We start from the raw sequence: 25,858 nt of genomic DNA on the forward strand, positions 1-25,858 counted from the left end.
CGTTAATAGCTGCCTCTGCCATGTTTGTCGGATTCGGTGTTAACGAATTTATTGCTTAAGGTGTAAAGGCCGAATTCCTGAAATATGTTTTCATCTTGCCTATCATCTTGAGAGGCGGTATATGTGTAATGTAGAGCATGTTTGTACATTTTATGTAAGACTGCATTTCATGGGTTTTTATTTCAAAGGGTCATTGTAGTACAGTTGCCACCCTTCCACCGTAAGAGTTTTCTTTTAAAAACAAGTTGCACTTTCGGTGGCAAGTACTTTTTAAAGTGATTGTTTTGTACCATTTCCATCTCTCCCACGGGGTGCATAGTTTTTGTGTTTTTTGAGTTGTTAAAATTTTTATTCTAAAGTAATCTGGTGTATTGCAGATTTGCACCAGTGTAGTCTTTCAGAGGTCGTTGTGAGCGGTCGTGACTACGGCTGTGTTAACAGGGAGCCCGAAGCTCATACTATTAAAAAAAATGGTATTTCTGCCTCTGAATAAATTGTAACCTGATATTTACAGGGTGCTTTATGATTATAATTTTAAATCTGTTTAAAAAAAGGGCTTTTAGGAAAAAAAATTCCATTGATGGAACAATAATTTATCACATCAGTTACCCTTTGGCAACTACTTCCACGCTCAGATCGTGTGATTAAACGTGTTAATGTTCATGATGAATCGCTAGTAAATAAAGTAAATCCTTAAGAAAAGTTTTGAAAGTAAATTTACGGTCCACACACAATACAAGCAACGTTCCTAGGTTCGAATTCACTTAACTCCGTCATAATGTGCTCACGACTACACAGAACTCTATCCTGACCACGACTGACACTTGCAACACATGGAGGGAATTGCACAGGTGCCGTTCGTGGTTAAGTGTAACAGGTCCACCTGCAGGCTAGGCTAGCAACGGCATTCACACTACAGGCTATTAAAATTGCTACACCACGAAGATGACGTGCTACGGACGTGAAATTTAACCAACAGGAAGAAGATGATGTGAAATGCAAATGATAACCTTTTCAGAGCATTCACACAAGGTTGGCGCACGTGGCGACACCTGCAACGTGCTTACATGAGGAAAGTTTCCAACCGATTTCTCATACACAAACAGCAGTTGACCGGCGTTGCCTGGTGAAACGTTGTTGTGATGCCTCGTGTAAGGAGGACAAATGCGTACCATCACGTTTCCGACTTTGATAAAGGTCGGATTGTAGCCTATCGCGATTGCGGTTTATCGTATCGCGACGTTGCTGCTCGCGTTGGTCGAGATCCAATGATTGTTAGCAGAATGTGGAATCGGTGGGTTCAGGAGGGTAATGCCGAATACCGTGCTGGATCCCAACGGCCTCGTATCACTAGCAGTCGAGATGACAGGCATCTTATCCGCATGGCTGTAACGGAACATGCAGCCACGTCTGGATCCCTGAGTCAACAGATGGGGACGTTTGCAAGACAACAACCATCTGCACGAACAGTTGAACGACGTTTGCAGCAGCATGGAATATCATGGAGACCATGGCTGCGTTACCCTTGTCGCTGCATCACAGACAGGAGCGACTGTGATGGTGTTCTCAACAACGAACCTGGGTGCACGAATGTCAAAATGTCGTTTTTTTCGGATGAATGCAGGTTCTGTTCACAGCATCATGATGGTCCCATCCGTGTTTGGCGACATCGCGGTGAACGCACATTGGAAGCGAGTATTCGTCATCGCCATACCGGCGTATCACCCTGCGTGATGGTATGGGGTGCCATTGGTTACACGTCTCGGTCACCTCTTGTTCGCACTGACGGCACTTTGAACAGTGGACGTTACATTTCAGATGTTTTACGACCCTTGGCTCTACCCTTCATTCGATCCCCGCGAAACCCTACATTTCAGCAGGATAATGCACGACCGCATGTTGCAGGTCCTGTACGGGACTTTCTGGATACAGAAAGTGTTCGACTGCTGCCCTGCCCAGCACATTCTCCAGATCCCTCACCAATTGAAAACGCCCTGTCAATGGTGGCCGAGCAACTGGCTCATCACAATACGCCAGTCACTACTCTTGATGAACTGTGGTATCATGTTGAAGCTGCCTGTATCTGTGCACGCCATCCAAGCTCTGTTTGACTCAATGCCCAGGCGTATCAAGGCCGTTATTACGGCCAGAGGTGGTTGTTCTGGGTACTGATTTCTCAGGATTTATGCACCCAAACTGCGTGGAAATGTAATCACATGTCAGTTATAGTATAATATATTTGTCCAATGAATACCCGTTTATCATCTGCATTTATTCTTGGAGTAGCAATTCTGATGGGCAGTAGTGTATGTTTTTGCATGCATTTCTCGCGGTGTTCCCATATTTTTGTCCAACCCTTGTAGTAAATAATGTGTACTTAGGACGTACCTTGGATCCGTAGCTGCGAGAAAACGTGTGTCACAGATGAGTCTGTAACACAACAAGCTGGACCAACGCCTCCTAACTGCGACCATAACTGATCTACCTACTGCCTTGTAACCTTGTTGACACGCAGGATCCGTAACTCTATAGGACACACACACCACTCTCCCACGCGCTTGTCAAGTCGCTACAAATGGAACCGAGTCTCATCCGATCATGATAAATTCCGTCACATTTTCAAGGTCCAATGATGATGCTCGCGGACCCATCCCAGTCTTACAGCTCTCTGGCGACGTGTTCGCAAACGGATACAACGGATGCTGAAGACGATGCGGTGCAGTTTTCTTCGTACTGGCCAGACAGACATGGGTTACTGACAGCGCATATTCAAATCGGCAGCGATCTGAGTTGCAGTAGATCATCGGTCGCCTCGTGTGGTCCTGCGGAAACGATGTGACGTCCGCCTTAAAACATTTGTGGTCGCCCTGTGCAGCGGCTTATGGGCGAAGAAATATTGTCTGTGGTATACTGAAGATCCGTCCGAGACAATGTTCACCTCGGGAATTCGAATGACTGTGTAATCTCGGATCTATCTTGTACTAGCTATCATCCCACATTCAAGGTCACTTAACTCCATATGTGCTGCCATATTAACTGCAAACCTGTCTGTAACAGACTGATCGGACTTTGTGTCAGCACTGGCTGCATACATCATAACATCGTTAAGCAGAACAATCGTCCTTGTGATTTTCGGCCAGTCAGTTTATTTCCAAGAGAAAATTTGTCCTGGCTGACTCTACTTCCATATTTCTATCTCACACTTTTTCCTACTAGTTCACGTTGACTTCAAGACTACTAATGCCTGATATCCGCTATGTTATGTTATATAAGGTGAGCCAAAAAGTACTTTACAATTCTGGACGGACATGCAGGGATCTGGAGATGTATAATTTTGTACAAACAACATCAAGTTTCACATGAAAGTGTGAAGAGTCATTTTGGTTCGAGGTGACTACCATTTGTGGTGCGACAAGCATCCCGCTGGTAGTCGATTTATTCCCACATTCGTTGCTGAAAATCTGGCGTAACTTGTGCAACGGCAGCTTAGGTTCGATTTTCAGGTCGACCAAATTGTTTGGTAGGAGAGGAAGAAACACGCTGTCTGTAATGAAACCGCAAAAAAAGAAATCCAGTGGTGTCAAGTCTGGGGAGCGAGGTGGCTATGCGATTGGCCCTTTACTGCCAGTCAACCGACCTGGAAAGCGGCTATCGAGGAAACCTCGAACTTTCGCGAGAAAATGAGGTGGTGGACCGTCTTGCTGGTAGTAAATTGTTCCATCTCGGTCATCGTCATAGATCCGTGGAACTAAAAAGTTTTCAAGCTTATCCAGATATTCAGAGAGTATGCTCCGCACCACGGAAAGTAGTTAACTATGCAATACGCTGGCACTCCTGATGGCGGAATGGGGTACTGACGCACAATTTGAATCAAACTTAAGGTTGTTTACTACAAAATGACACATCTACCGATTATGTAAGAGGATGGCGTCCTCTTGGGTAAAACATTCCGGAGGTAAAATAGTCCCCCATTCGGATCTCCGGGCGGGGACTACTCAAGAGGACGTCGTTATCAGGAGAAAGAAAACTGGCGTTCTGCGTATCGGAGCGTGGAATGTCAGGTCCCTTAATCGGGCAGGTAGGTTAGAAAACTTAAAAAGGGAAATGGATAGGTTAAAGATAGATATAGTGGGAATTAGTGAAGTTCGGTGGCAGGAGGAACAAGACTTCTGGTCAGGTGAATACAGGGTTATAAATACAAAATCAAATAGGGGTAAAGCAGGAGTAGGTTTAATAATGAATAGGAAAATAGGAATGCGGGTAAGCTACTACAAACAGCATAGTGAACGCATTATTGTGGCCAAGATAGATACGAAGCCCACGCCTACCACAGTATTACAAGTTTATATGCCTACTATCTCTGCAGATGACGAAGAAATTGAAGAAATGTATGATTAAATAAAAGAAATTATTCAGATAGTGAAGGGAGACGAAAATTTAATAGTCATGGGTGACTGGAATTCGTCAGTAGGAAAAGGGAGAAAAGGAAACGTAGTAGGTGAATATGGATTTGGGGGTAAGAAACGAAAGAGGAAGCCGCCTGATAGAATTTTGCACAGAGCACAACTTAATCATAGCTAACACTTGGTTCAAGAATCATAAAAGAAGATTGTATACATGGAAGAAGCCTGGAGATACTGGCAGGTTTCAGATAGATTATATAATTGTAAGACAGAGATTTAGGAACCAGGTTTTAAATTGTAAGACATTTCCAAGGGCATATGTGGACTCCGACCACAATCTATTGGTTATGAACTGTAGATTAAAACTGAAGAAACTGCAAAAAGGTGGGAATTTAAGGAGATGGGACCTGGATAAACTGACTAAACCAGAGGTTGTACAGAGCTTCAGGGAGAGCATAAGGGAACAATTGACATGAATGAGGGAAAGATATACAGTAGAAGAAGAATGGGTGGCTTTGAGGGATGAAGTAGTGAAGGCAGCAGAGGATCGAGTAGGTAAAAAGACGAGGGCTAGTAGAAATCCTTGGGTAACAGAATAAATATTGAATTTAACTGATGAAAGGAGATAATATAAAAATGCAGTAAATGAAGCAGGCAAAAAGGAATACAAACGTCTCAAAAATGAGATCGACAGGAAGTGCAAAATGGCTAAGCAGGGATGCAGGGATGGTTAGAGGACAAATGTAAGGATGTAGAGATTTATCTCACTAGGGGTAAGATAGATACTGCCTACAAGAAAATTAAAGAGAACTTTGGAGAAAAGAGAACCGCTTGTATGAGTATCAGGAGCTCAGATGAAAACCCATTTCTAAGCAAAGAAGGGAAAGCAGAAAGGTGGAAGGAGTTTATAGAGGGTCTATATAAGGACGATGTACTTGAGGACAATATTATGGTAATGGAAGAGGATGCAGATGAAGATGAAATGGGAGATATGATACTGCGGGAAGAGTTTGACAGAGCACTGAAAGACCTAAGTCGAAACAAAGCTCCGGGAGTAGACAACATTCCATTAGAACTACTGACAGCCTTGGGAGAGCCAGTCCTGACAAAACTCTACCATCTAGTGAGCAAGATGTATGAGACAGGCGAAATGCCCTCAGACTTCTAGAAGAATATAATAATTCCAATCCCAAAGAAAGCCGGTGTTGACAGATGTAAAAATTACTGAACTATCATTTTAATAAGTCACGGCTGCAAAATACTAATGCGAGTTCTTTACAGACGAATGGAAAAACTAGTAGAAGCCGACCTCGGGGAAGATCAGTTTGGATTCCTTAGATATATGGTAACACGTGAGGCAATACTGACCCTACGACTTATCTTAGAAGCTAGATTAAGGAAAGGCAAACCTACTTTTCTAGCATTTGTAGACTTAGGGAAAGCTTTTGACAATGTTGACTGGAATACTCCCTTTCAAATTCTGAAGGTGGCAGGGGTAAAATACAGGGAGCGAAAGGCTATTTGCAATTTATACAGAAACCAGATGGCAGTTATAAGAGTTGAGGGACATGAAAGGGAAGCAGAGGTTGGGAAGGGAGTGAGACAGTGTTGTAGCCTGTCCCTGATGTTATTCAATCTCTATTTTGAGCAAGCAGTGAAGGAAACAAAAGAAAAATTCGGAGTAGGTTTTAAAATCCACGGAGAAGAAGTAAAAACTTTGAGGTTCGCCGATGACATTGTAATTCTGTGAGAGACAGCAAAGGACTTGGAAAAGCAGTTGAACGGAATGGATAGTGTCTTGAAAGTAGGATATAAGATAAACATCAACAAAAGCAAAACGAGGATAATGGAATGTAGTCGAATTAAATCGGGTGATGCTGAGGGAATAAGATTAGGAAATGAGACACTTAAAAGTAGTAAAGGAGTTTTGCTATTTAAGGAGCAAAATAACTGATGATGGTCGAAGTAGAGAGGATATAAAATGTAGACTGGAAATGGCAAGTAAAGCATTTCTGAAGAAGAGAAATTTGTTTACATCGAGTATAGGTTTAAGTGTCAGGAAGTCGTTTCTGAAAGTATTTGTATGGAGTGCAGCCATGTATGGAAGTGAAACATGGACGATAAATGGTTCGGACAAAAAGAGAATAGGAGCTTTCGAAATGTGGTGCTACAGAAGAATGCTGAAGATTAGATGGGTAGATCACATAACTAATGAGGAAGTATTGAATAGGATTGGGGAGAAGAGAAGTTTGTGGCACAACTTGACTAGAAGAAGGAATCTGTTGGTAGGACATGTTCTAAGGAATCAAGGGATCACCAGTTTAGTATTGGAGGGCAGCGTGGAGGGTAAAAATCGTAGAGGGAGACCAAGAGATGAATACACTAAGCAAATTCAGAAGGATGTGGGTTTCAGTAGGTACTGGGAGATGAAGAAGCTTGCACAGGATAGAGTAGCGTGGAGAGCTGCATCAAACCAGTCTCAGGACTGAAGACCACAACAACATCAACATTATATTTATGATTTGTTTCGGGTTAACTAAAGGTAATCCGTCTTGCATCTGTTTTTCATTGCCTCCCATGCCAGTCAGACGTCAGAGAGACTTTAACGACCTGAACGGTTTCCCTGCAGGAAAAGCCCGTATCAGTGTTTCGAATTGGCAGAGCGGATGCTGAGATCGAGAAATAGTGAATTGACTTTGGGAAATTACTACGAGATCACGAGGTCTGGCTATACTCCAATATTTTGACTGATAGGTTTACTAACGTAGCGAATAAAGTGCTCCCCATTGCTCTCTTTGTTCGAAGTGACTTGAATAGCAGCATTTCGACGCTACCGTTTCTTTCAAACTGCGGCCTGCTTTAACGAGCAGTTCGGTAAGAATAATGTTTTAGTTGAATTTTCCTGCTACAGAACAGAGAAAGCAAAATGCAGAGTAAGGAGAAGTGAAAGAAAATTATCTCCCCCGGACGTTTTCTTTTTCCTCTGGTGCTGCTAAATTGTTACAGACTCTCCGCTTCAAGACGCCGACTCGAGAGACTATCTGCGATCCTTTTGTCCTTTTTAACGAGTTACCCTTTATGTTTTCGCTGGCGCTTGTTCCGTCTCAGGGAACCTGTTTCCAAACAATGGCCGAGAGCTAAAATACGCGTTGTAATTTGCGACACGCAATCGGCTCAAAGATTGGAGTGCGAGGCGTCACCGACCTGAAACAGCGTGCCTGAAAGAAACATCAAACACGTAATCCCCTCTTTCTGTCTGCCTGTCAGGAGAATGGAAATTCATGTCTACTACAATCTCTCTCTTTGATTACGTACATAAATGTATTAATTAGGGAAAAAGTAACTGCATCATCAAAACTTCGGGAGACCAAAATTATTTGACATTAAAGTTGAATGCTCTGTTAATACGGCGGAGGGTGCAAAACTAAAAAAGAACTGTACATAGCAAGCTACTGCATTTAGAGGGTGACGAGGTTAAGAAAAGACAATCTGTGACGCACTTGCCAGCTTAGCAGCCTCTGGTAAAGCAGGGGTACCCTGTTAGATTGTTGCTGTGTCTGTCGGTTGCTGGTAGAAATGCAGTGTTAACTGTACTGCATATCGGCGCCGCTCTCACTTCGCTCTTCTGGCCTTAACATGCACTGGCAGAACGTCATAGCAGCGGTCGCCACTGCTAATGCTCCAAACATTATTACTAGTAGTTTTATTCATTCGTGGATGACATTTAGAATGGTATTTAATCCATGTTGGATCTTGTGAACTCCGCGGCCGTTGATAATAGTTGATGAATGACGCAACCAGTCACAAATGCTTTTTAAATGTTTCAGTTTAGTGCCATAACCAGTTTCAGGCTACCATGCCCATCTTCAGATGGCTAATATTTTTCGTTACATAGATGTTGTAATCAACGGCATGTCGTCTGCTCCACACTGCACAAGAATATTTGAATATTTAGTGCGACTTTATCAGTTGTGTCATTAATGAAAAATGCGCTAAAGTGCTTACATTTTTTAAAATATATATGCGATGCATAACAGTTGTTTTCACTTACATACGTTCCAGGAGATGGCGATTTATTTTGTTGTGGTCCATGTGGTTTCCTAGCTCGATGTATATGTTCTTGAATTCCACCACAGCACAGATAAAAAAACTGTAAATAAATTACTGTCGCACACTTCATAATATTCTTAAAATGCGTGTTGAGCATCGCACGTTTGTTACACACTTGATGTTTTTGTTTACAATGCAGAGATTATTATTAAGTAAAGATACAAAGATACAATATGGTTCTTTGGATATTGACCAAGGATGTAAACAGAGAAAAGATGACGTGTGGGATGTTCAAAACGTAATATGTTAATTATGGAAAAATGTTTGCACCTTATGCATAAACTTATTATTAAAAGAGAGTAGCATGATTTATTTACTAGTATTTTATTTTACTGTCGACGGAAATTATTGAGGAAATACTTCAAGGCCAACCGATTGCGTATTATAAAATAGATATATGTGTACACAAGTTTATATATATATAGATATTTGATTATCACTACAGTTCGTAAGTTGATTCCAGGAAATGGCATGAAGAATTATTTATAATTACATCTGTGATGTACACAGGTTTACAATGCCCAGGAATGCGAATCTGGCACTGTCTGCTACGTGCACGTCACTTACATCATTAATAAATTGTTGGGGATTTCTGACAGAGAAATTGTTTTCAAATGTGTTGCTAAAAAGGTCTTGAGTTAGCAATCGAATGTAATGGGCACCATGGGTACCATATCTTTGGCTGATATCTCAGTTTAGGAAGTAGAGGATTCTTCACTATGCTATGTTGAACATCCACATCTTATAAAAGTTAGGTGGAATTAACAATTAATTCCTTAAGCGTAGCTTGATGTTTAGGTGTGGGGTCACTCTTCCTTTAATTTATGTTGATTTGATGAAAGGATTGTAAGATTTTGTTGATGTAATCTTCTTGATACATAACTACTGCAGCACTACTTTTGTCTGCCTGAACATGAAGGATTTTGTTATCTGTAAGTTTTTTTTATTAATGCTGGTGAGTATTTTTGAATTTGTTTTCCCAGAACTGTGTGTTGATTCTAGATTTCTTTAAATTATTTTTTAGGCTTTTGAATTTACAGTATTTTGTTTACTTCAGCTTAATTTGGCAATGCCACTTGCAATTTTTGTGACGTTTTTTATGTTTTTATCGTTACATTACGGTAAATGTCATGTCTGAGACCTTTACTTAGTAAACCACATTAGCCTCATGAAGTAAAATGCTGGTGGAGTTTACTAATCTGCCATAAAATTCAAATTCTGAGGTGTTAGGAGTGTCAGTAGAACAATGTCTTAGTTTTGAAGTGAGTGACTGAGGTTTCTTTTTATGTGTCAAGGAGATTATTAGCTGTTCATTGCTTATCTGTCTACTTATGTTATCTAAGATGTGCATGAAGTCTGTAGGATGCATCTGATTACTGAGTTCAGGGTGAAATTTATATACACTCCTGGAGATTGAAATAAGAACACCGTGAATTCATTGTCCCAGGAAGGGGAAACTTTATTGACACATTCCTGGGGTCAGATACATCACATGATCACACTGACAGAACCACAGGCACATAGACACAGGCAACAGAGCATGCACAATGTCGGCACTAGTACAGTGTATATCCACCTTTCGCAGCAATGCAGGCTGCTATTCTCCCATGGAGACGATCGTAGAGATGCTGGATGTAGTCCTGTGGAACGGCTTGCCATGCCATTTCCACCTGGCGCCTCAGTTGGACCAGCGTTCGTGCTGGACGTGCAGACCGCGTGAGACGACGCTTCATCCAGTCCCAAACATGCTCAATGGGGGACAGATCCGGAGATCTTGCTGGCCAGGGTAGTTGACTTACACCTTCTAGAGCACGTTGGGTGGCACGGGATACATGCGGACGTGCATTGTCCTGTTGGAACAGCAAGTTCCCTTGCCGGTCTAGGAATGGTAGAACGATGGGTTCGATGACGGTTTGGATGTACCGTGCACTATTCAGTGTCCCCTCGACGATCACCAGTGGTGTACGGCCAGTGTAGGAGATCGCTCCCCACATCATGATGCCGGGTGTTGGCCCTGTGTGCCTCGGTCGTATGCAGTCCTGATTGTGGCGCTCACCTGCACGGCGCCAAACACGCATACGACCATCATTGGCACCAAGGCAGAAGCGACTCTCATCGCTGAAGACGACACGTCTCCGTTCGTCCCTCCATTCACGCCTGTCGCGACACCACTGGAGGCGGGCTGCACGATGTTGGGAGGTGAGCGGAAGACGGCCTAACGGTGTGCGGGACCGTAGCCCAGCTTCATGGAGACGGTTGCGAATGGTCCTCGCCGATACCCCAGGAGCAACAGTGTCCCTAATTTGCTGGGAAGTGGCGGTGCGGTCCCCTACGGCACTGCGTAGGATCCTACGGTCTTGGCGTGCATCCGTGCGTCGCTGCGGTCCGGTCCCAGGTCGACGGGCACGTGCACCTTCCGCCGACCACTGGCGACAACATCGATGTACTGTGGAGACCTCACGCCCCACGTGTTGAGCAATTCGGCGGTACGTCCACCCGGCCTCCCGTATGCCCACTATACGCCCTCGCTCAAAGTCCGTCAACTGCACATACGGTTCACGTCCACGCTGTCGCGGCATGCTACCAGTGTTAAAGACTGCGATGGAGCTCCGTATGCCACGGCAAACTGGCTGACACTGACGGCGGCGGTGCACAAATGCTGCGCAGCTAGCGCCATTCGACGGCCAACACCGCGGTTCCTGGTGTGTCCGCTGTGCCGTGCGTGTGATCATTGCTTGTACAGCCCTCTCGCAGTGTCCGGAGCCAGTATGGTGGGTCTGACACACCGGTGTCAATGTGTTCTTTTTTCCATTTCCAGGAGTGTATTTGCTTGTTTAGTGTGTGTTATTCCTAGGGGAGAGAGATCTGATTTCAATTTTTAACTACGTTATTTCACACTTCAATCTGGCTATCTGTGCAGATTTACTCTGGTTCTTAATTTAACCTTAGTGTAGTTAGGGATTACATTAAAAGCTAGACCAGTTTTGTTAAGCTTTGTAGCTTCTACTACTGTCATAGTCTTCGCTTTGCAGTTTTTAAATTTACAAACAGTTTGGGATACCTGGATTGGCAATTTCAATATTATTTTACCCATGCCGGATCTTGTTTACCCTATGGCCGTTAATGATAGTTGGTGAATGATGCAACCAACCACAAATACTTTTTAAATGTTTTATTTTAGTGCCATAACCGGTTTTGGGCTACCATGACCATCTTCAGATGGCTAATATTTTTCGTTACATAGGTACTTTGATCAACAGCATGTCGTCTGCTCCACACTGCACAAGAAAATATGAGTATTTTGTGTGACTTTATCAGGTGTTTCATTAATAAAAGTACAGAAAACTGCTTCCATTTTTTAAATACATAGATGATGCGAAATAATTATGGTCACTTACATACATTTCAGCAGATGGCGATTTGTATGTTTATGGTCCATGTGGTTTCCTAGCTCGATGTGTATGTTCTTGAATTCCACCACAACAAACATAATGTAAATAAATTACTGTGGCACACTTCATATAATTCTTAAAATGTATGTGAGTGTCACACATGTGTTATAAAGATGAAGGGTAGCAATGGGAAGCAGTCTTACAAGACTTTTAGCCGACATTTACATTGTCCATTTGGAAAATAAATTTTTCAGTGCCAATAGACATTTAAAAGGTAAACTGAATTATTACAAAATGTATGTTGATGATACGATCATCTTGTTACAGTAGATGAAATAGAATCATTTGCAGACGCCATGAGTAACATGCACCTCAATATTAAACTCACTATTGAACATCATACACGAAAGGGTACCAATTTTCTTGATCATAGAACAAGAAAGTGGAATCAAAGGCATGCCTTTGAAATTCATAGAACACCAACCACCACAGATGTAATTATAAATAATTCTTCATGGTAATCTACACAGCACAGAATAGTCTTTCTCAGATCCATGTTAAAGCATATAAATAAAATTCCCTTCAGTTAACCTGCCAAAGAGAACGAAATCAATATCATCAAAAATGTAACTAAAAATAATAGCTATTGGTCACAAATAATTGACCGCCTATACAATAAAATTAAAGATAGTAAAGGTACATCACGTGTAGAATATTCACAACCATTAGCAGAAAAGGAAAGATTACGATGTATTCCCTTCCTAGGCACAGCCTCATATCAAAGTGCCAATCTTTTCTGAAGGGCAGGAGTTCACTTACGTTCCTGCTTCAATAACAGTATGCTATATAATATTATCATTAGCAGCAAAACCACCAACCTAGGCCTAGAAAAATCAGGAAATTACAAGATTATTTGTGACAGTTTCCCAAGCTTTTATCTTGGGCAGACCGACAGAACCTTCAATATAAGATATCGAGAACACATGGATGCTTTTAGACTAAAAGACTTAAATAAACCTGCAATAGCCACTCCCGTGAACCAATATGGTCCCTCTGTTTGTAAGATTAATGACAACTTACAGATATTACATACCACTCATAAAAGCAAGAAAATTGACCTCTTTGAGGAACTAGAAATATATAGCACACCCAAAGCTCACACTAATACATTCTAAATGAGCAGCTGGAGCTAGCCAGAAAACGTTTTCTAAATAATTTCCATGGGCTGTTCACAGAAACCTAACACAAATCGCACCCCTAACCATCACCCTACTGCAGTTCAAGATGCCAATATGTAACAAATTTGATGAACAAATTTGTTACTCTCATCCCACTCTCCAACTTATTAATATTGTATTTCCTGCAATTAACTTATGAATTGTAGTGATAATCAGATATCTGTATATGTAATGAATGAACATGAATGTCTCTTTTATAATAGGCAGTTGGTTGACTTTGAAGTATTTCATCAATAATTTCAATCAACAGCAAAAAAAATCCTAGTAAGAACATTTTATTCTGTTGCCTTTTAATAATAAGTTTGCACTTAAGGTTCAAACATTTTTCTGTTATTAACATGTTACATTTTGTAAATGCATGTGTCATCTTTGCTCTGTTTACATCCTTGGTCAATATGCAATGAAACATATTGTATCTTCGTATCTTTGGTTAATAATAATCTCTGCATTGTAAACAAAAACATCACGTGCGATGCTCAACACCCATTTTAAGAATATTATGATGTGTGCCACAACAATTAATTTACAATATGTGTGCTTTGGTGGAATTCAAAAACATATACATCGAGCTAGGAAACCAAATGGATCACGACAAAAAAAATAGCCGCTACTGGACATTATGTGAATGAACACAACAATTTTGCATCACATATATTTAAAAACTGCAAATTCTTCAGTGTATGTTTATTAACTGCTCAACTAATAATGTGGCTCTATACACTCAAATATTCTTGTGCAGTGTGGAGTAGACGACATACTGCGGATCAAGACATCTATGTAACGAAAAATATTAGCCATCTGAAGATGGGCACAGTAGCCCGAAACCGGTTATGGCGTTAAATTAAAACATTTAAAAAGTATTTGTGGCTGGTTGCGTCATTCACCAACTCTTTTCAATAGTGCTGGACATTCATGGTATTACAATATAAGAGCAATAAGTGTTCTATGCAGCTTTAGACGGTCGACGCAAATAGTATCTTTCACTTAGCCACTCACACAAGCAATGTTGCCAGCGTTCACACATTATGGTGTTGTTGTAGGACTTATGAAGATGGTCTGATAATGAACTACATAGTTCCGAAACTGGTCACCAATCAAATAAAAACAAACTTCTGCGTAGCTTTGACGGTTTTGTAATTTCATTGACTGTTGCTGTGTTGGACGTATTTTTGTATTGTTCTCTTACAATTAGTTTACATCTACAGAGATCAGAGATTCTTTCAGAATTACAAGTTTCGAGTGGCAGCATTTGATCCTTGAAGGTTTGGTTGTGCTAATTGTTGGTATGTTTATTGAATAAATAAAATGATTGCAGCACCATTATCGAGCTGAAATTTGAAATGTCGGTTGTTAATTTGTGAAGTAAAGAACAACTAGCGTTTGTTCCACTGAGCTTGACAGTTGGGGAGATGGTTACACTTTGTATGTTGATTGAGTGCACGTTACTCTCTTTGGGGATAACTGATATGACTTCCTAACAGCAAAGTTCTGCTGCCCGCTTTGAAGTTTACCCTTCATGCGATTTCGCTTTCGTTTAAACTGAGTTCCGCTAGGGGGAGGGCCTTTGAATTTCAGTCGCAAAATCACGTTTATTTCCAATTTCTGCAATTGAGGTCTACGTGGAACTGAATTCACTCTGTTGAAAACATTCGATTATAGCACAATGTTGGCACTCTGCTTGGTGGAAAAAGCAACGTTTACGGATTTGCGTAATGAAGCATTAACACACGATTTTTGCGTGTGAGGGAATGATCGTACTGCAAATCGTTTACGCTTGCGGCGCTGAGCAACATGGACTTTCTGCGACTTTCCGGCTCATTTTGCCTAATTTGCGTCCACAGCGGCGACTTCAGGCGCCTGAAAATCTAACTCATGGAAGTCTTATGCTTCCTGAGTTGGAATTTCTTGTGGTATGTCTCTAACGGATAGTGATGCTTTAAGATTTCTGTTCAGATTTTATTGTCTGTTGTATTTTAAACAACGGCGTCGCGAAGCATTTTCTCCCGAAATGACGCTCCACAAGTATAACACTAACTGGTCTACCGAGATATTCAAAATTCTAGCAGTTCAGGAAACCACCCCAAGACGTATATGCTGTAAGATTCCCTGTCGCTACCTGTAGTAGACTATTTCTACAACACCGACCTATAAAAAAACCATATACCTATCCACCTATCTAATTATAAAAGAATAATATCGATAAAAGGAAACAATGCTTTCCTGAAATGTCTTGGTTTTGACAAAACACACATTCCTGGACTATGGACTATTTTGTGAGAATGTGTAGGATGTCTATAAGCTATAGCCAGAGAAATGTGTGAGTGTGCGCTTGCGCATGTTACGCATTTTTTAAATGAAATAGTAAAGGTCATTCGAATACTTTTTGAACATGCCGCACAAAAGAGTTCTGATCATTCAGACGCTTTTGAACATGGCACCGATTTATACATTTAAGGTGAGGCTTACGTAGTTCTTGACGCAAATACTGTAGTAATGTGAATATCTTTACGTATTATGATGAATAATTGGATACTTCCGAACACGAAGCCTCTCTTACACTTTGTTAAAGCTGTCGGTGGCTCGAAAGGATATCAATACGCAGTAACAAAAATTTTTGGTCTTTTGCCCAATAAAGTAAAATGTCTGACAGAAAAAAGTGTAGTTGTCTGAGTAGGACTAAAAATAATAATGCGTTCGTTAATGTTAACACTAATAATATATACATATGCCGTAATCGTGTAAACTGACTAGTTCCACATCATTTCGAAAAAAACACGTTCAAATGGTCTATGAAACGTGTAACTAACTAACTAACCAATTAACTGTCTAGCTGGGACCTCTGGGTCTGAACCCAGCACTGAAGAGTGCATCAAAGTGTACCTTGTACAATACACATGGGTTTTCTTTTGTAAAGGAAAACGGTGTAAGGCATTTTTGACTTTGCTTTTCTACTCCCATTTCAGTTCCTGCCTCGCCCAAGAGCGTCTGGACAATAACCTTGGTGCCTTAATGAAAGATGTGAATTTTTTGGGTTGTACGAGAGATCTTTCGAAAATATTCTGCTATGGTAGTTATTAAAGGTTAAAAGCTTACGATAGTGCTACCACGAGAACAGCCGAGGAGCCGCCGGCAGCAGCCATAGGGATCTCCATCTGAAGATGACTAACTTAAAGTCGAAACAGGTCACAATAAATAAACATAATTGCAATCTAGACTGTCATTTTAAATAAATAAAAGCATTGCCCTATTGACAGTGAAATAAGTTTCATTTGATATATCTCTCTCTCTCCCTTTGTTTTAAGCCTAAAAAATGGCTCTGAGCACTATGGGACTTAACATCTATGGTCATCAGTCCCCTAGAACTTAGAACTACTTAAACCTAACTAACCTAAGGACAGCACACAACACCCAGCCAGCACGAGGCAGAGAAAATCCCTGACCCCGCTGGGAATCGAACCCGCGAACCCGGGCGTGGGAAGCGAGAACGCTACCGCACGACCACGAGATGCGGGCTGTTTTAAACTTATTATGTAGTCGTATCTGTTCCTTTAGAAGATTCTTTTACAGGTACTGTAATCCATGGAGGGTCGCTCCTATCATGAATGGTTCTATTGGGTACATATCTGTTCAAATTCGTGGTCAACTATTCTATTAAAATTGAACTATAGTTCCTCTAAATGTTCCTCTCATGTGTTATTTCAGGTTACTTACTCAGATATGACACTGCTGTCTCTTTATCCATTTAGTGAACATAAAATATAAATGTTTCTATTTGTTATAATTCCACTGTGTACTTTGGTAATAATTGTTGCTGCAACTGCCTTATGGTCACTGCCAGCAATTTCAATGAGGTAAGGTCTGTTTGTTGTCATTAGATCCAATATACCTCCATCGTGAGTGGGAGTTCTAAACAATGTGTTCAAAGTACTTTTCAGAGAAGAAATTTAGTAATATGTCACTAGACATCTTGTCGTTCCCGATACTAACAGTACATAGAAAAAATGAGATATCATAATATCTCTTCCACAGATCCTAACTTCCAGTATCTGACCAAAAGTAACTGGAAACCTCTTGGCGGATATTAATATGAGGTGTGCCCGCCCTCCGCCTTTATGATGAACTGAACTTCGTTGGGGACACTTGTAATAAGGTGTCTGAATATCCGTGGAAGAATGGCAGCTCATTCTTCTTTAAGAGTTCAAAACAATAGGAAGTAGTGATGTTGGACGCTGGTCTGGGAGCGAAGTCCACGTTTTAACTCATCGCAAAGGCTTTCCATTTCGTTCAGATCGGGACTCGGGGCAGGCCAGTCGTTTTCAGGAATGTTATTGCCCACAAACCACTACTTCACAAATGGTGCATTACGACAGGGTACACTGTCATGCTGATGCAATCATGTCATAATCGTTCTTGTACCGTACGCTGTACACAGTTATGGAAATGTGTGCATATGTATATATGTATTAAACCCGGGATCTAGAAACGACGGAGAGGCTTCGTCCTGCAGTTCACAACCACACATCAGGCCAAAGCAGTCCACCCACCCCACCGCTAACCCACACCGAACCCAGGGTTGTGATGCGGTTCGCCACCCCCCCCCCCCCTCCAGTGGACACCTCCCCCCCTGGGAACGTCTCATACTAGATAGACGAGTGTGACCCCAAAATTTTGCGTGGTACAATAATTATGTTGTACGCGTACGTGGAAACGGTGTTTGCGCAGCAATCGCCGGTGGAGTGTAACTGAGGCGGAATAAGGGGAACCAGCCCGCATTCGCCGAGGCAGATGGAGAAAACCTACTAACCATCCACAAGGTGGCCGGCACATGGGGCCTCGACACTAATCCGCCTGTCGGATTCGTGCCGGGGACCGGTACGCCTTCCTGCTCGGGAAAGTGCACGTTAGACCGCGCGTCTAAATTGGTTCAAATGGCTCTGAGCACTATGCGACTTAACTTCTGAGGTCATCAGTCGCCTAGAACTTAGAACTAATTAAACCTAACTAACCTAAGGACATCACACACATCCATGCCCGAGGCAGGATTCGAACCTGCGACCGTAGCGGTCACGCGGTTCCAGACTAAAGCGCCTTTAACAGCACGGCCACACCGGCCGGCCCGCGCGTCTAGCCGGGCGGACTTGTGTGCATATCATTCCCCATTTAACATTGTTTAAGCACAGTAAGAAGACCACGCGCAAACGAAGAAAAACGCCCCCCATTTCCAAACACCAACTTGTCCGAACTTCACTGTCGGCGCTATACAATAAGCCAGGTAACGTTCTCCAGGCACTTGCCAAATCTAAACCTATCCATCGTATTGCCGCGAGGCATAGTGTGATTCATCACTTAAAATCACTCGTTTCCAGTCATCCACTGCCGAGTGGCTCTGCTCCTTACACCACACGAAGCGTCGCTTAGGACTGAGGAAGTATGTAGTTTATGAGAAGCTCGACCATTGTACTCCATTCTCTGTAACTCTCTACGCACAGTCTTTGTGCTAGCTAGGCTGATAGTAGTTGTTTGTAACTCCCGAGTAATTCCTTCCTCTGACTTCATGCGTTTTTTTTAAAGCTACCATCCACAATTCTCGACAGTACCTGTGCATCAGCACATGAGGTCTGCTGGTCTAGCTGTAGCTGTGGTTGGTCCTTCAAGTATCCACTTCACAGTCACATAACCAACCAACGACTTGGGCAGCTTTAGAAGGGCTGAACTTTCTCTGATGTAGGGGACATCAGACTAGTCCACGTTCGAAGACACTGAACTCATCTGACTGCTCTATTTTACAGTTGCTGTATCTCTACTGACAACACAATACTTCCCACCTCCTTTTATACTGGCGTGTCCGCTTATCGTGTCATTTAGTTTCAATTCTGCATTACCTAGGGCTGTCCGGGTGCTTCTGATCAGATAGTGTGAGTGAACAGGTCATAACGAATATGAGATAAACAAAAAAATCTGGAACTTATTTGCATCTCAGAGGTTATGCCAAACTTGTCACAAACATTCATCAATGAAGTAGAAGGACTCAGCCACCGATAAATGTTTAAGCCTTCCGTTAAAATGAACTTCAGTAATACTGCAACTTTTCACACAGGGCGGAGCGGAGACATTTCTGCTTGAAGCCAGGAAAGCTGTTGGGTACGTGTTAAGTGTCGGCGACGCTAGTAAAACTTTATTAAGGTCCAATGATTTATTCTCAATGTTTACAAATAGTAATTCTTCCGTACCAGCTTCGGATTCTACTCATTCAGCTGCGTTCTGCATTCCAACTGTCGTCTGTCAAGTCAGAGTCACAGTTGAACGCCCAGACGAAGTTTAGCGGTCCCGGTGCCAGGGCAGTTGATGGCGACCAAGTTCGGCCATTGTCCAACACGAAATGTTCTCTGGCAGGTTGCTGGAGTGTCCTCGGTCTCACTCCGGATTCTACCATGAACCTTGACGACCCCTCCGTGATCTCCTCCATACCCCTGCTAGGTTTCAGCATCCAGAGGCGCCTAAGAGTTCAAAAATACGTCGTTCCCAAGAGGCCCTGATGCTGGCTACCGTGCTGAAGTTCAGTCCAGGCAGCACCCTGCGATGTGGTGTTGTCAGAAGATAGTTAGTTCCTCTACCAGTAGGTGGTAGGCGGCGAGCAGTATGAAGTTCATTATGAGAAGATCATTATACTGAGTACATCTTTGGCTAGTTCGTAGACTGTGCTGAAGAATCTGGGACATAGATTCATGGAATCGAGAACTATTACTGTGAATACAGGCGAAACCAGTGGTCAACTCATGATGAGAACTGGAGGGCTGGGGTACTTAAAGAGTATGGCGCAGGGCTCCGTTAGTAATGACCGCATGTGGCCTCCTTATTCTCCTGTATTCAGCTGAACAGACTGTTAATTGCAGCTGCACCCGTGGGATAGGGGTAGCGTCTTTGATTAACGTCCTCGGTCCCGGGTTCGAACCCCGCCACTGCTTAAATCTTGAATAAACATCACCAGCAATGGCGGTCAAAGACTTTCGGCGTAAGAAGTTACACTTATTATGCCTACAGCCTTGAGCGGACAGAGGTTCAGGGCTTTCTCTTGCTCCTGGAGTGGGAAATTGCCCCTAAAAGGGGGAAGAATTAGCAATGATCAACAACATGAGGATGCAGCAGGCAATGGAATCCACCGCATTAAAGATTCATTACATGTATCAACAGGACTTGTGGTATGTAAATAAAACAGTGTCGTGATAATTTCTCCATTTGCAGAGGATCCCGAACTAGTCCCCCATTGGATTTCCGGGAGGGGACTGCCAAGGCTGAGGTGATCATAAGAAAAGGACTGAATAACCAACGGAACTGTAGGGAAGCAGCATACTCACGCCTTATAAAATTCACATCAGTCTTTCCATTATGTGCCAGCCTAGTCCGCTGTAACTAGCTCTGACGTCATAAATATTGTGCAATACTTTAAAATGAAGTAAATAACCTGAAACGTTTCTAGCATGTCAGGTAGGAAGGTAGGAAAGGGTGATTTACTGTGAACAGTTCAGTGATAGAGTTGTTCTCATCAAGATCGACAGCAAACCAACATCGATAACAATAGTTCAGGCATAAATGCTGACGTAGCAAGCACATGAAGAGATAGAGGCAATGTATGAAGATACTGAACGGGTAATTCAGTATGTAAAGGGAGATGAAATTCTATGGTCATGGAATACTTGAATGGGTTTGTAAGGGAAGGAGTAGAAGAAATGACTGCAGGAGAAAATGAACTTGGTAGTGGAATTAAGAAAGGACAAAGACTAACTGAGTTCTGCAATAAATTTCAGATGGTAATAGCAAATAGTCTGTTCCCAGAATCACAAGAGGAGGAGGTATACTTGGAAAAGGCCGCGAGATACAGGAAGATTTCGATTGCTGTTGTCGGCTCTTGCAATTTTGGAAATTATGTGGATGATGTTTCTACGAATGGTATATGACCCGACTGATACATTCTACACACCAACGTGAATAATCATTTTGTTGCTACTTCCCCCAGTGATTTTAGAAATCACGATGGGATGTTGTTTATCCCTTCTGCCTTCTCAATCGAAATCAAATATTGGATTTAAAGCGTTACCTGCAGCAGATATAGGCTCACATCATAATTTGGGAATGCCGAAGAGTAGATTGAAGTTTAGGAGACTAGTCAGGAAGAATCTATGTGTAAAGAAGAGGGATACATAAGTATTAATGAATGAAGAGATGTGTTTGAAGTTGTGTGAGGCTTAAGGTGCTGCGGTAATGAATAGCTCAGCAGGCAGTTCAGTTAAAGAGGAATGGACATCTATAAAAAAGAGCAATCACAGATGTTGGAGAGAAAAACATAGGTACAAGGAAGGTAATTACGAAGAAACGATGGGTAACATGAAAAATACCTCAGTTGAAGCAAAAGAAGGAAGTACAAAAATGTTCAAGGATATTCAGGAATACAAAAATATAAATCACTTACGAATGAAATAAATAGGAAATGCAGGGATGATAAGGCGAAATGACTATATGAAAATGTGAATAAATCAAAAAAGAAATGATTGTCGGAAGGACTAACTCAGCATATAGAAAAGTCAAGGAATCTTCGGTGAAATTAAAAGCAAGGTCGGTGCAAGAGGGCCATAGGAATTTCACTGTTAAATGTGGAGGAAAGAGCGGATAGCTGGAAAGAATACACTGAAGGCATCAATGAGGGGGAGGACTTATGACATAAGAAGAAACTGGAGTCCACTGGGGAGATATAGGGGATCCAGTATTAGAACCAAAATGTAGAAGAACGTTGGAAGGCTTAAAACTAGTTAAGGCAGAAGCGACAGACAACATTCCATCGGAATTTCTAAAATCATTCAGGGAAGTGGCAAAAAAATGATTATTCACGTTGGCGTGTAGATTGTATGAGACTGGTGATATGCCACTGATGTTTCGGAGAAATTCATCCCCACAATTTCCTAGATTGCAAGAGTCGAGAAATGCCAGTATTATAGCACAATCAACATTAACATCTTATGCATTCAAGTTGCTGACGAGAATAATAAAGAGAAGAATAGAAAAAAAATTTGGGATGTGTTTTATGACGATCAGTTTGGCGTTAAGAAAGGTAAAGACACCAGAGAGGCAGTTCCGATGGTGCCATTCATAATGGAAGCAAAACTGATCAAGACACGTTCACGGATTTGTTCAACTGGAACAAGCGTTCGACAACGTAAAATAGTGCAAGATGTTCGAAATCCTGAGAAAAATGGGGGTAAGGCCGGTATTACACTATCAAATTTCTTTGTCCAATATTTGATGAAAGATGTGATCCAATATTCCGTCCAATATATTGGACAAAGATCTTTGACGTAGCGCTAGAAGGGGTATTACACTGTCATCAAAGTTTTCGTCAAAGTTCAAGATGGCTGATAAAAACAAATTGTTGTTATTAACTGCAGCAGCTGCTGCTTGTGCCACAATTGCTGTGAGTGCACAATCACATGCGATACAGTAGCGGGTGAAAAAAAGGAAACGTACCTGGGTGAAGCCGTGGGTTTCACGACGAGACGAAAAAAGCATTCAGCAAAACTTGTTACGTGAGCTAATAGTGGAAGACGTCAAGTCATACATCAATTTCTTGCGAATGGATGAGCATACATTTCAGTATGTTCTCAGTGAAGTGATTCCTCATATCTCAAAACACAATACGCACCTAAGAACTGCTATATCTGCAGAAGACAGGCTCACTGTAACACTACGATTCCTTGCTACAGGAGAAAGTTACTCTAGCTTACAGTACAGCACTCGAATTCCACAATGCACATTAAGTAAAATAATACCTGAAACTTGTGAAGCAATTTATAAAGCACTAAAGGACCATTGTCTGAAGGTAAATAAATGTTCGATACACTTTATGTTCATGAAGATAAATTGTTATTACTTTATTTATGTAACTTTATTTACATGGCAAAATACAATTGATGTGTGATACCACAAAATTAATAGAGATGTATGAAGCGGATGAGACACTTTACAATGTGAGGCACCCTGATTATAAAAATAGATTAAGAAGATTGGAGAGATACAAAAATAATACACACATATATATTTATAACATCGAATCTTCATCCTCTATTCCAGCCTGCTGCAAGGCAGCCTGGATATAACCTGAGGTGGACGGTTGTGCACGGGCTGTCGCATGCAGCAAATCCCACCTGTCCATTAATGTCCGCTGCAGACTGTGCGCAGTGACAGTGGTGTATTCCCTGCCGCCCACCTTCTCCATTTCCCGCAGTTCTGCTGCGATGTGGGCGCCAAGGGTGCCGTAGCGGTCTTCTTGGACAGGCATGGATCTGGCAGCATCAGCCACAGCCTGAAGTGTCTTGGTGGCCTCCACCATTACATTTGTGGCCACGTCAGGCGTGACTCTCCTCCTTTTAGTGGGAGGCCGCTCTTGACGCAGGGGCTGTGGCTGAGCCTCGCTACATGCGACAGGCTCTTGTACCGCATGCTATGAAATAAAAGAAAAAAGCTATTAGTTACGTACCTCTTTGCTTGTTACGTACTTCCTTGCACATACATAAATCTTATTTATTTACAGGTACCCACAAGCAGAGGAGAGTGGGAGCAAATTGCAGAGGATTTCGAGAAGAAGTGGAACTGTTATAATACAATAGGAGCAATGGACGGAAAGCACATTCGTATTAAATGTCCACAAGCTAGTGGATCTCACTTTTTCAATTATAAATCCTTCAACAGTATCATTTTATTTGCCATGGTAGATGCTTCCTACAAATTTTTGTATGTAGATGTAGGAACTAATGGGCGTGTTGGTGATGCTGGAGTGTTTTCAAAAAGCAAACTACGTGAGTGTCTTATTGACCGATCTATGCTCAACATTCCTGATGGCAGGAAGCTTGGGAACACAAACATTACAACTCCAATGGTAGTACTGGCAGATGACGCTTTTCCACTGAGTTATAACATTATGAAGCCATACCCCTTAAAAGGAATCACAAAAGAAGAAAAGGTTTTCAATTACCGACTGTCACGAGGGAGAAGATTAGTGGAGAGCAGCTTTGGCATTCTTGCAAGTCGTTTCAGGATTTTTCTTACTACCATTAATCTGCCTCCTGAAAAAGTTACCACAATAACACTGGCTGCCTGCACATTGCACAACTTGTTAACTGAGAGAAGAAAACACTTGTACACTCGTCAGGAAACAGTGTCTGCCGTAGTAGGAGACTGCACTTATCTTGAGACACAAAGCATTGAGGACCTACAGCAAATGGAACCAATAGCTTGCCAAGCTGCTTCTGGACGTACAGTACACGGGAGAGCAGTTAGGGAATACTTTAAGACATTTTACAATGGCGCTGGGAAAGTGCCCTGGCAAGATAATCACATTTAGTAACGTAAAATGTAAACAAATGTACATACCGCAATCATCTCCTCATACGTCGGAGTGGCACGTTCACTTCCCGTTTCACTTTCAGGGCTCTCCAGATTGCACAAACTCTCGTCGGCCTCAGTAGACTGGTCGAGGAATTTCAGCATCTGGAACCAGTACACTTGTGGTGTGTACGCCGCCTGCGCACTGGCTCCACTTTTGCTTTTATGCGTCTGCAATATTAATAATGAAAGTAATTTAAACTACTTGTAGGTTACGTAAACATTATTGTATGCTTCAAGTCACTGCAGTGAACAAATTAATGCTAATGCTAATCATTTGTATGACATGTAAACTTTACTTGCATAAATAAATATAAATGAATATGTCAATACGTACTTTTGCTTTCTCGTACGCGTAGCTAGTACGGAGGCCATTTATCTTCCTCTTAATATCTTCTACCGTACAGCCAGGCCGTATGTCACGGCTAATGACCTCCGCTATATTTTTATAGCTCTCCAATCTTCTCAATCTATTTTTGTAATCAGGGTGCCTCACATTATAAAGTGCCTCATCCGCTTCATACATCTCTATTAATTTTGTGGTAGACGCCACACACCAATTGTATTTAGCAGCCATGTTTATAAACACAAAAGATGACAGAACGCTCCAGCGATGCTGGCGCTCCGCGTGGTAACAAGTCGCATTGCAGTGAACAGAAGACAAGCGATTTCTTTGATCAAATATACGGCCTCGGCCTACATTTGATCAAATATTGGACGACATTTGTCAAAGATCCCTATTACACTATCAAAAATCTTTGACAAAGATATTGGACAAAGATATTGGACAAAGAAATTTGATAGTGTAATACCGGCCTAAGATATAGGGAGAGACGGATAGGGCACAATATGTACAAGAACCAAGAGGGAACAATAAGAGTGGAAGACCAAGAATGAAGTGCACAAATTAAAGAGGGTGTAACACAGGGATGTAATAATTTGTCCCTGCTGTTCAGTCTATGTGTCGAAGATGCAATGGTGGAAATAAAACAAATGTTCAAAAATGGGATTAAAAATTCAGGGTGAAAAGATATCAACGTTAAGATTCGCTGATGACATAGCAATCCTCAGTGAAAGTGAAGAAGAATCGCAGGACTTGTTTAGTGGAATGAACCGTCTAATGAGTACACAATATGGACTGAGAGTCAATCGAAGAAATACAAATGCAGTGGGAAGTATCAGAAATGAGAAGAGCGAGAAACTTAACACATTAATAGGTTATTACAAAGTAGATGAAGTTAAGGAATTCTGGTACTTAGGCAGCAAAATAACACATCACGGATGG

The 25,858-nt window shown here is 41.8% G+C and overlaps 2 protein-coding genes across 2 annotated transcripts; one reads left to right on the forward strand and one right to left on the reverse strand.

Moving 5' to 3' along the window:
* Nucleotides 1-22,765: 22,765 nt before the first annotated feature.
* On the forward strand, nucleotides 22,766-24,612 carry LOC126148666 (uncharacterized). The gene is made up of 2 exons (XM_049915770.1): nucleotides 22,766-23,011; nucleotides 23,723-24,612. Exons 1-2 carry the CDS (start codon nucleotides 22,766-22,768, stop codon nucleotides 24,530-24,532), a joined length of 1,056 nt encoding a protein of 351 aa, XP_049771727.1. The 3' UTR covers nucleotides 24,533-24,612.
* LOC126148682 (uncharacterized) lies at nucleotides 23,005-24,687 on the reverse strand. The gene is made up of 2 exons (XM_049915771.1): nucleotides 24,562-24,687; nucleotides 23,005-23,632 (listed from the first exon to the last, which is right to left on the reverse strand). The coding sequence occupies exons 1-2, from the start codon at nucleotides 24,676-24,678 to the stop codon at nucleotides 23,231-23,233; spliced, it is 519 nt and encodes a 172-aa protein (XP_049771728.1). The 5' UTR covers nucleotides 24,679-24,687; the 3' UTR covers nucleotides 23,005-23,230.
* Between the last annotated feature and the right edge of the window lie 1,171 nt (nucleotides 24,688-25,858).

The sequence above is a fragment of the Schistocerca cancellata genome, chromosome 2 (genome assembly GCF_023864275.1).
Source record: "Schistocerca cancellata isolate TAMUIC-IGC-003103 chromosome 2, iqSchCanc2.1, whole genome shotgun sequence".
NCBI lineage: Eukaryota > Metazoa > Arthropoda > Insecta > Orthoptera > Acrididae > Schistocerca > Schistocerca cancellata.